At 43.7% G+C, this 11,599-nt stretch overlaps 1 protein-coding gene across 2 annotated transcripts; it reads right to left on the bottom strand.

The window, feature by feature from the left end:
• Nucleotides 1–1,173: 1,173 nt before the first annotated feature.
• On the bottom strand, nucleotides 1,174–7,715 carry LOC6739470 (putative inorganic phosphate cotransporter). Of its 2 annotated transcripts, none has more exons than XM_016172107.3 (4): nucleotides 7,286–7,715; nucleotides 2,915–3,051; nucleotides 1,758–2,843; nucleotides 1,174–1,646 (listed from the first exon to the last, which is right to left on the bottom strand). In XM_016172107.3, the coding sequence occupies exons 1-4, from the start codon at nucleotides 7,371–7,373 to the stop codon at nucleotides 1,482–1,484; spliced, it is 1,476 nt and encodes a 491-aa protein (XP_016028466.1). In that variant the 5' UTR covers nucleotides 7,374–7,715; the 3' UTR covers nucleotides 1,174–1,481. The 2 variants fall into 2 exon arrangements, with proteins under 2 accessions (XP_016028466.1, XP_002076369.1); XM_002076333.4 differs by lacking the exon at nucleotides 7,286–7,715 and adding an exon at nucleotides 4,244–4,396.
• Nucleotides 7,716–11,599: the final 3,884 nt, after the last annotated feature.

Genomic DNA, 11,599 nt, shown 5'->3' on the forward strand with positions numbered 1-11,599 from the left:
CTGAAGCCAACAGAACTCGTAACTTACCCAGCACGAGATCCGATTCGAAATGATAGTTTTACTGGGAATCAAATTTAAATTGGGTTGACTCAAATACTCGCTCACTCCCGTCACACAGCTAAAAATACATGTGTAATTATATACATAAAAGTAAATATATACTGAAGTCGCCTCATACGTAACACTGCCTTTGTTCATATCGCGTGCTTGAAAAAAAGAGGCATTTATTCAAATTCCGCTTATCAACAAGTTCGCCCCGCCACTGGAATGGGCCCCCCATTCCCCAACCCAAGCCGCCTTGTCCCCCACTTTCCATTCGCCCGCCGAGTTCGAAGCTATAAAATGTGCACGGCACTCAAATGTGAGAGATACGCTCGAAATGGGGATTAAGTGATTGCAAAATTGATTTGCCAGCTCGTCTTAGTTTTGTGATCCAACTTTATCTGCTGGCGGAGTCTAGAGTAAAGTATTTAACACAAATCTGTGATTTCTAGTCTGCAATCTTTGCTGCGTCAGCAAAACGTTGGAATGTACAGGTCGTTCTCAGCACGTGTTTCTTGGATTGAAAGCAAATTTTATTCCATGAACAAAACATCAGATTTACGTACCAAATGATAAAGACGTTGAGGTTGATCACCTAGTAACTTCTGTTTACATGAGCTAATTCTACATGTATTCTACATGTATATGTAGCTTACACCATACAAGACATCTCTACAACGATCTCAAATTTTGAAGCATACTTTTTGGAGGCATCGTGATACCCAAATCCAAAGTTTCATTGATTGCTAGCTATTTCATTCATAAAATCGTCAAGCAATTACTAGTATAGCAAGACGAAACTATTTTGAAAATGTTAAAGTAAGCAGATTTTCATAATTTAGAAATATATTTATATCTATATATATATATATCTATTAATTTGGGGCCTGTTATTAGTATAGATAACTATTGATTATAAGACAGTTTCCAAAAATAATAAAATGTCATAGTTAAAAAACTTCAGAAAATGCAACACGAAAGTGTTGTAAACATTTCTAAGCTTATGATTGATCTTGAGCACTGAACTTAAAATAAATGAACGAGTAATTTTAATTTACCTGACCTTCAAAATCGAGCAGTTCCCACCCACATTAAAGGCCCACCACATGTGGGAATCAAACATCTCTGTGGTTTTCTTTTCACATGTTGCTCATGCTCTTTTTATTGTTTTTTTTTTTTTTTTGTAATTTTGGTTTTCTTATTTTTTGCATGGGTAAACTTATCACATAGTATTAACAAACTAAAACTTAAGACGAGTGGAATGCAAATACGAAATAGTCACAGTTAACAAATACAATTTACAAATATACACGGCGAATGCGAGAATGCATTGCACCTGGCTGCAAATAGGATTGATAGTTTTGGATTTGAAGGCGAGCGGAACTAGCTGACTAGTAGTTTCGGTACCCATTTAACTAAACCCAAGCTTCAAGCTTCATTTAGTGCTGCGACTCCACCTGGGGCGTGGAGTTGCGACGAGGCTTCGCCGGGGGATCGTTCCAGGGCTGGACATTCGCCTTGCCGAAGATCACGTACAGAGTATTGCCCACCAGGTAGAATCCGGCGGCGATGAAGAACACAATGCGCCACTGCTCGGGATCGTGCTGGAAGAAAGGATCAGGAGATTGGGGTTAGTCAAGGCATTCGGTAATATAATTATCCTGACAAGGATGTCAGGCAATGATATAATGATTACAAATCAATTGTGGACTCACCTCATTTGTGACAATGAATCCGACGATCAACGGGGCAATGATGCTCATGATGTTGGCCACGCCGTTGGTGATGCCCATGAGGATACCAGCGAAGTTGGGCGACAGATCGATGTGGTTCATGTTGAAGCCCAGGTAGGTGGCTCCGTTCATGCCCACGGTGAAGCAGAGTAGGACCACAGCCAGCTCCGACTGATCTGGGTTTACATAGCCCAAGCCAACCAAGGTGACCATGGGAATCCAGAGACCAATGGAGTTGAAGAGCTTCCTGCTCGTAGACCTTGAAATGCAGTTGCGGTTGTTCAACTGGGCGGATATCGACGAGAATACGAAGGACATGGCGAACATGCAGACATAGGGCAGCGATGAGAGGAGAGCATTCGACTTGATGTCCTTGCCCAGGATGTTCTTCATGTAGCTGGGGATCTCGGTGAGAAGGGTCCAGAAACCCCAGTTGTGCACCGAGTGGGAGACAATCAGGACGAGGAAGGCGGGTGAGGTGAAGAAGCTCAGCCAGGGCGTGGGCAACTGCTCCGTCGGCTGCTCCTGGCCACCGCTCACCTCGTCGGCCTGCGCCATCTCGATCAGCTTCTTCTCCTCCGCCGAAATGGACTTGCACTCTTGTGGCGATCCTGCGCCGAAGAAGAAGTACACCACCGACCACACGCATCCGATTCCTCCAGAGATATAGAAGATGCTGGGCCAGCCGATTGGCGAGGCTGCAATCACTCCACTGGTGGCCAGCATGAGGATCGTTCCGAACTGGTTACCCGAGTAGGCGCACGTTCCCAACGTGGCACGCTCCTTGGGCGGTGCCCATTGGGAGAGGATCGTGTGGGTTGAGGGAAAGACCACGCCCTGGCACAGACCTTCCACCACTCGCAGGGCGCAGACCAGCTGCCAGCCTCCGATCTTTGCGCAAATGGGTGTCAGGATGTTTAGGATCGAGCAGATGGCCAGACCCGACAGGATCATCACCTTGCCGCCATATTTGCGAGCCAATTGACCAGCTGGCACCTGGGTGATCACATAGCCCCAGAAGAAGCTGCTCAGCAGCAGGGATTTCGTCTTCTCCGACCAATTATACTCCTGGAAAGTGATGAAAAAGTAATTTAGTATTTTGCTAGCTTCATTACTGACTTCGCACTATATATACTTACGGGAAAATCGGGATTTGCGGAGGCGGCATCGGTCATGGCCACCACAGCCACGGAGAGGTTGACTCGGCAGCCATAGGCCACCGTGAGGGCAAGGAAGAGCAGGAAGATCTGGAAGTGACGGACACCCAAGCCGGAGTCTGAAAGCAATCAGGACGCAATCGATTAGGTAAGTTGGGGTAATCTGACACCTATATTGATCTTCAGCCCAGTCAATGGGCAATCACCCATCGATTAGCATTCCTAATCAGCCGCATTATCAGCCCCATTATCAGAGGCACATGTACCTATATGTACATATATGTTATGACTGTGGGGCTGTCTCTGTAGGTCACCTGTAGGTCGCTTGTGGCCAAGACGCGGTCATTCCATTTGCGTTTTCTAACGCCAACAGATCCGAGATCGGGCCCCCAACTGAACGGATTTATGACTGAGAGTCCACTTGCTATGGTAGTTCTTTCTACCATTTCAGGCGTAATTTACGCCTAAATTTATCATCCCTTATCAGCCAGACAAGCACTGGAGATACAATTATTTGCCTTTCTATTTGCATTTTGGGGGGGCGGCTTCTGTTTCTGGTTTCTGGATTACGAAAAAAATTCCATTCATAGATATGGCGCCCAATTGTCGGCCACACTTCAGCGGCTATGTCTGCGCCTCCGGACCACCCATCCACCACCCACTTTCCACCCCTTTGGCCCCAAGTTACTGAGATATGAAACTATATCTCTATGTAGTTGTGGGCTAATGTTCGGTGTTTGTTTTATCTCGAGTTTGCTGACAGAGATTAACTAGCTGCGAGTGGGCCATAAAAAGGCAGTTACAACCGCTTTACACCGAGCTACTTAAAAATCCCGAATTAATCCCCATTTTCGCTTCTATGCGCTCTAACTGAATTTGGGGGCTCGTCTTTTATGGATATTCTCTTATCATCGCTGATAAGAGCTTCAAAGCAATTTCTTGTCAGTTGAAGGAGAGCTGTTTATAGTAAATCTATCTTTTTCTAGCTAATGAAAAGAAGCTGTGCCAATGCTTGGGATTATTTGGTCAATTTAATAAATTTGAAAATAGACATAAAAAATATATTGCTTTTAATTATACATAAACTTAGAAATTCGGGCTAGTAATGTGAGTTTTCATTCTTTATGAAACAAAAATTGGCAAGCAGTTATTTAACAAGAAATATTATTAAATATGAATGCTTTCTAAAATTACACTCCACATTGTTATTTAAATACCTCAAGGTATTTAAATTTATTGAAAATGCATTTTTACTTAACTAAGCTTACTGCCTTTTTAGTTCTTTATAAAACCCCTTGAATCAGGACCCACCTTCATCCTCAAAGCGACGATTCTTCACAGTGGTAACCATACTTGGATTTACTTTAGTTACTAACTATGAATATTTAATGTGTGGAATTTAAGGCGAAGGCACTACCGTTCGGCTTGGAGCCTGCTCACTAACTGATGGCTTCTTGGCGGAGCATCAGCAGGTGCTTTACGCAAATAGTCAGATCATCTAACCAGCATCGCCTGGCAGTCGTGTGGCTATGTGGGTAAGCCTATCTGTATTTGGTTGAGCTACAGCTCGCGGCTACAGCTGTATCTGTATCTGTATCTCAAACTGTGACGTTGGCTGTCGCTCTGATTTGTTGACAGTGTAAGAGCGCGTGGCAGTTGCAACCCCACCCACCCCAAAACACAAACACATTTTCAACCCCTGTGGGGGTATCATACAGCTTATCTCCAGCTTTTGATGTAACCAATTTAGGCATTATGCTGATCACAAGGCCGCCGCATGTTACGATCCTATCACAGATCCTAAATTATCTGAGATTTATTACCTAGCCGCTGTTTTCAAATCGTTTTCCGATAGCTTTGAACTTGAAAGCGGGTGGAAATTGGATCGTATTCCATATTGCGAAGCTTTGCATTCAGCGCCAAAGCTCAAGCGCCAAAAGCCAACTGGCCAAAGCTGCAATGTTATTGTTTACTACGGTGGGTAGTGGCTATAAAGAACCAGAACGAAACTTCAAAGCTCTCGCTAACCACAAGTCACGCAATTAGAATCGTAATTACGGAATAGTAAAATGGAATTATGCATTTTAATTGAGTTCCATTTCCCACACTGATGTTCAGTCACTCAATGGAGACCGCTGGACACGCTTCTGGGGTAAACACATCACAGCTTTAGGGGTCTTAATGCCACTATCATATGGTCTGATAAGGATATGGCGAATGTGACAGGTGGAAACTCCGCTGCGAAGGCCTTAATACCAACGACTTTCAAATGTCCAGGCACTTCAGTTTCACATTGACCAGATAGCGAGCGCCACTCGATGACATTCTAGATAGGGTTTCCTTTGATAGCCGGGTCTCGTTGCTGTTCGTGGGATAATGGCCGTCAAGTGGCAAGATGTCACAACTTGCCCCAGACAAGGTCCAGTCACTTGGCCACCTTGTGCCGCCGTGCGGATGGATGGGTGATTGGGCGACTGGATGGATGGACGGCTGATAAGCCTGCATTTTGGCCGAGTTTTTTGGTGCGGTACAGACGAACGCATAGCAAAACTGGCGGAGCGAGTTTTTCCAAGCGATAGAACCACCCACAACGCAGGCGAAAACTAATGACTAATTTGCATTTGAAAATATGGTTTTTCAATAAGTTGGTATTGGAAAAGTGTGTCTATGTCAAATGGCTAGATTCTAATACTACACGGTACTAGAAGAAGTGGTACTTGTTTGTACAACAACTAATACTCTCAAGTTTAAGCATTGAAAAGAGGAAACAGACTTTTAAACATTATTGTATTAATTTTTAAATAATTATGTATTTAGTAATAAATTTTTTCCAGTGCCTTTGGTGGCCTATCAGCTCCATAACCTTCCGTTCTACCCGTGATTTGTGACCCGACTTGCGGTGTCAGCCTCGTCTCGTTATGAGGCTTTTGCGTTATTTAGCGGGCGCCATGGCGCCTGCCTTGCCAATTTGAATATTTAGTGAAATTATTTAAATATGCAATTACAAGTAATCCAAACTTGGCTGTTTATTTTGAGCGTACATGTGTAATTTATGCTCTGACGGAAGAGTTTCCCGCATTTTGTCAAGTGCTAATGAATTTGCATGCAGGCGCACTTGGCGCCCGATAATTGCACGCAGCTCTAAATAAAGATATTCGATTTATTAGCGATAAATGTGCATATTTAATTAGCCACGTGCCTTATCCCTAAAGGCTTGGCTCCAAGATATCATCAGATATCCAAATCCACTTCCCCCTCGACAGCCGGAGTCGTTTAGTCAAAGCAGGAACATAATAGGAAATATGCGAGATTTATGTTTTCGCCATATACGCGGCCGACTCTAATTGTTCAAAGAATCGTATCTCTCTCGATCTCAATCTGAATCTGAGTCCGTAGCCGATGTTTGCTGTTGTTTAGTAGCAGTATTTGTGCACTAGTTGCTCATTAGTCGCCGGCACTAAACTGGATTCGCCTCAGACAGCCTGTCCCCGCGTATTGGAGCATTCTTTGTGATCTACTCTGTTTTGTTTGTTTAGCTCAGTATTCCACATACGCCCGGTTGGCTGCCACCCAAACAAAAAAAGAGCAAAAAATGAAATAATTCGATACGCTGTGTGTGTGTTCTTACTTTTGCCCTGGGTCGCGATTTGCATACGAACTTTGATGATTTATATTTGCAAAGCCACTTCCTGTCTGTCCGATTTATCGAATAAGTTCTGTGGACAGGCCCCTTTCATCCCAACTAAACTAATTCAGATTTAACGACCAGCCTCTGTTTTTGACCATAATAATAATTATAAATGACTAACACCCATCGAGCGTAACACATTTTGGCACCAAGAAAACACTTGATGCAGTCAGAACGAAAAAGTGAAATAAGGTGAATAACAAAAGCAAATAATTAACCGTCACTGCCACTTAAGATTTAATCACATTTTGTGAAATTAGCAAACTGGCCGCACTTCAAAATTAATTGTTCATCGTAATCGAACAGCACTTCAGGTTTGGAAAACTTTCGGCAAACGATGTTTTATGTTCGCGCCAATCGTTTTGGCTTTTGCAAATCACTGAAAAAAGTCACAGCTATTAGTTTTATATAACTTTTTATGATGCAACACATCGGTTAAATCACTTTCGAACTAAAGTTCTCGCTTGAATGGTCTGTGGCTTTTATGGCTTTCCAAATAAATTAGACTATTGGCCATATTATTTCTGGAAAGTAAAACCGCCTCCCTTGTCGCCACCCACTTGTCAAATTGATTTCAATCTACTTTTTAGCTGTCATCTCCACCCACCAGTAATAAGTTAAGGACCGGACCCATTGGGGTTATCTAACTCAACTGCTCCACTTACGTTTGCCCACGGCCTCATCCTCTTTGGTGGAGTTTTTGGCTTCCATGTCCATGGTTCCATTGCTGCCGCCGCAACATATGAGCTTCATGATGGCTACTAGATTTCGGTTTTTACTCTCTCGAATAAATTACTTTCTAAACGTGTGTTGTGGGCAGTGTTGTTTTGGTGGTTGTATTGTTCTAACACTTTTTCGCCTGGGCCGTTCTTAATGCGGCGTGGTAATTAAATATTTGCCAGCGGTCGAAGCAAATGTCAACATATTCACAACCGATGCAATTGCTTTCGTTTCCGCCCGATTTCGATAGGGTCGCTTCAATAGGATGTTGTCAACTATTCAGTTTCAGTTTCAGTTTGAGTACTTGAGTACCGCTCTCGACGACGCTGCGCTTTCACACCGACTGAACGCTGAGTCGGCGCGGCGACTCCATTTATACGCTGCTCGATCGATCGCCACTCAAACACGCTCCGTGCTCGCACGCTCCAAAATACGTCATCGGAGATTTGAGCCAACTAGCCAGCTAGTCAGTTGGCCAGCTAGCCAGCTAGCCAGCAGGCACTCCATTCAAAGCACTCTCCAATGCAAAATCCGGCGGACAGAGAAATTCCCCAGAACCAGACCACTTGCCCGGTTCGTGGACAGCCCGTGGGGTGGGCGTTGTGGCAGAGATATCCGTGAAATCGAATCTTATCGGAGTCATCTTTAGATTACCCGACTTGTCAGGGACTCCGTGTACAAAGTGTACATATGTACGAGCAGAAGGGAAACACATCGCGTTCGAGTCAAGTGGCCGGACCTCGCACCCAATCAAAGGAGGCTCATTTGATGATCTTGACATAATGATATATTCTATGGTATCAATCCCGAGGGCGATGCGAATGGCTTGCACCCCGCCAACAGCCACATCGAAATGGGCCAGTGGAAAATTTACAGCCGGCTAACTGGGGGTCTTCAGCTCTGCGAGTGAATGAATCGCTTTTGGTAAACACAGATTGAATTATTGGGCGTCAAGGGAAACCCCGATGAACAAAAAATAAAATACGAAAAATACGAAAATACGAATAAAAAGAGCGCAGAGTGGCGTAGCTTAAAAACTGGTTAAGCGATCACTTGCCGTACTCGTGGATGCCACGGAACTTCGAGCTTAACGATCTATCAAACTATCTGCGTGTGTGGTTGGAAATTCCTGGCCGAGATTAGAGTGGAGTGCAGTGCTCTTGACATTAGGGCACTTTCACTTTCATCCATCCAAAGGGGCACAATTAGAAATGTTCTCGACCGCCGCCCAGTCAGCAGGTGTCGATTGAGATTCTTAGTTATGCATAGTTCATGCCTGGCTGCTCCAATGGAATTCGTTTGGGATCCCATCTACCTTTCGCTATGTGGCGATTGTATTGTGTGTTTTTAAGACAATAACTGGAATTTCTTGCAACTTAGTATCATTACCACGTACTTTGTACACAGATAACTCATTGTATCTCCGACTTTTTTCTTGAGACGCACATCACATTGCCAAATTTACGGCCCCGCAAATGAAAGTTCGATCTAATGGTGCGTCAGCAGAGCAAACAAGTGCCTTAGATAGCTCCGCGACAGTTGGGTCGAAGTATCTGTATCTGGCAGATATTTGGACACATGCCCGTCTCATGTCCCCTGGAAATGAAAACAAACTGATTATCTTCAGTCGCTAAACAGTGGAATCGGGCATAACGAATAAAAGTAGACAAACGCGTGCTCCAGAATGGGAGTGCTAAACGATCTTAAGTCCGCTCGTATAACGTGTCCCATCGGAAATCGGTACCAGGCGGGGGGTTGCGACTACGGATCTCCTCCTAATACACTTGTCATGATGCCGCTGTTTGGTTTTCGATCTCATCAAACGAGTTACGACGACTCAATGAGAATCGAGTCAATGATGCTCGAGTCACGAATCGATTGGTTAAGTTTCGTTAAGCTCTTTTGGCGGGTTTTGGTAGACTTTAATACCCTACTCACTCCATAGGAAATTCACTGGGTATTCCAAAATTATCAAAAGGCGCTACACAGACTACGGCTATAAGTCGCATCATATATAACACAATGAATCTCCTTTGAAAACCAATGATTGTGTCAGTAAAACGCTGAAGTAGTATCACATTTCATGCTATCACTGTGACTCCAAAATTCCAAGTTTCAATCAATAGAGATTTTGGTGTGATTTATGTGTTTAAGATTATAGCTTTAGTATAAATTCTATGAGCTTTAAAAAACCAAATAATAATTAGTGGACTTCCATTAAATGGAGTGGCTGGAATTTATCCCCATAGAAACCCCCGTAGAGATCATGATCACAGAATTCCCCATACTATCATTGTTTACATCCATTACAAACATAGAGAGCTAATCTAACTTTGGTTTTAGTAACGCTACTTAGCCATTTACCCAATCGGGCTTATGCATTTTTGAAATCTTAGCTGGCTGTACCGAATTAATTGTGTTTCGATGGCCGAATGTTTTGTAGATTCACCCATAATATCGTGCATGGCACAAAAGGTTCCCCACAAAGCGCCAAAAATATATCCGTTAATAGATCCATCGGTGGCTAAAATAGCTACCTGTCGTATGCAAATCGATTATTGGTCTATGTAAATTGGAAAGGTCTACCGCGCAGCAGCTCTTCCGTTGCCGAATGATGCAGCATTTTCCGATTCCCAACCGAATTTCCATCAATCCCCACCAGCGTAGTGATCACGCTATGCTCCACTGGCAAATCCGTATGATGTCTGTGTTTTTGTTTCAGCTTTTCGCTTTTCACGTGTCAGGTGGCAGAAGGGGCGGAGTATTGGCTGGAAATAATTGCCAGTCAATGCAATTACACATCCTCCGTCGGATTTTATCGGGCGGGTGTTGTTCGGACCAATTACAATCCGTTACACATTTTTTTGCAGCCCGGCGAAATGAGCAGTTGTTCTAATGGATTACAGATTCGTACTATACTATATAGACTTTCAGTCTGCATCTGATTGCACAAGTTCCCCGCCGGACTGGTGATGAATGATGCCCAGGTTCTTAATATGCAAAACGTGCTGTTTGGCTTGAACTTGGCCAACATGACGACTTTAGTTCCTCAATACGAAAGTATAGGCTTATGTACACCCCCTCAAATTCAAGTTCAAGTGCCTGTCGTTCAATGGAAACCGAACGAACTGCCGCCAAATTGGCAAGCTTTGTTGGCCCCGTCAGCAAGCACATAATCCACATAACTAAGCTAAGTACGACCGATTCGGTGTTGGCCATACTAAAGTCGACCGATCGCAATTGGCTTTTCGAGCGGCCCGTTGCGCATGTTAATTGCTGGCCAATAGCCGATTTTGGCTCAGATGACATTGACTAGGTTACTTCCACCCATTTCCACCCACTTCCACCCACTTGTGGCTGTGTAGCCCCCTTGGGTATTCCGCTGGTGAGTTTCTGCGGTCTTTCAACCGAACTCATCAGGAATTAAGTGCACGCGAAGAAATTATGACCTATTCCCCATATTTGATTAATTATAGTAGCAGAGTAGTAATCTCTGCTTTTCAACCACTTTATCATGATTATTTAGTGCAATAGTCAACTTTATAGCATGATTTCTTCATTCAAGAATTACAATTAACTCAAATATTATTTTTCCAGTGCTGTGAAGCTTAATATGTAGATTTCCTTGGGGAATTCTGGAAGTGCGAATACGAGCGTCATCGTCATATATATTTTAATGCATACTTTGCACCGCGAATTCCAAATGAACCCCATCGAATTGGGTTGTCTTAGGTTCGCAGTTTAATTTTCGACGTCAGATCGAAATTTAGCAGCCATTAGGGGCCACCTGTTAGCATCTTAACGTGATGTGATCAAAAGAAAGGTGGCAGGTGCGTCAGCTGGCCATCCGAAATGTTGGCTTTTAGCGCGGCTAATTCGAGGAATTTTCCGCGCCACTTGATGGGAGGCAAAACGACATTGTCCCTCCATCACATCCCTTATCTAATCGATGCTGGTCCGAAATTAATTACGAATCCATCAGTGGCCAATTTGCGACAAGCGCCATAAAGCAATAAGGCCCAATCATCAGGGGGAACTAAGCCATAAATACTAATCTATAAACACTGCGCAGAGGGTAAATCCTCAAATCAGATTGGCAAAAACATGACGAAAACAGAGGCCCCCGCCAGCCTTTTGATAAGGGGCATAAATAATTTCTCTGGCCGATTTAAATTCCTTTCCGCTCCAGCACACTGGAGCTATTCGCTTGAAAATGTAATTGTCACAATTTTACAAAAAACTCACAACATGTGAGTTTA

The sequence above is a fragment of the Drosophila simulans genome, chromosome 2R, assembly GCF_016746395.2.
Source record: "Drosophila simulans strain w501 chromosome 2R, Prin_Dsim_3.1, whole genome shotgun sequence".
In the NCBI taxonomy this organism is placed as follows: Eukaryota; Metazoa; Arthropoda; class Insecta; order Diptera; family Drosophilidae; genus Drosophila; species Drosophila simulans.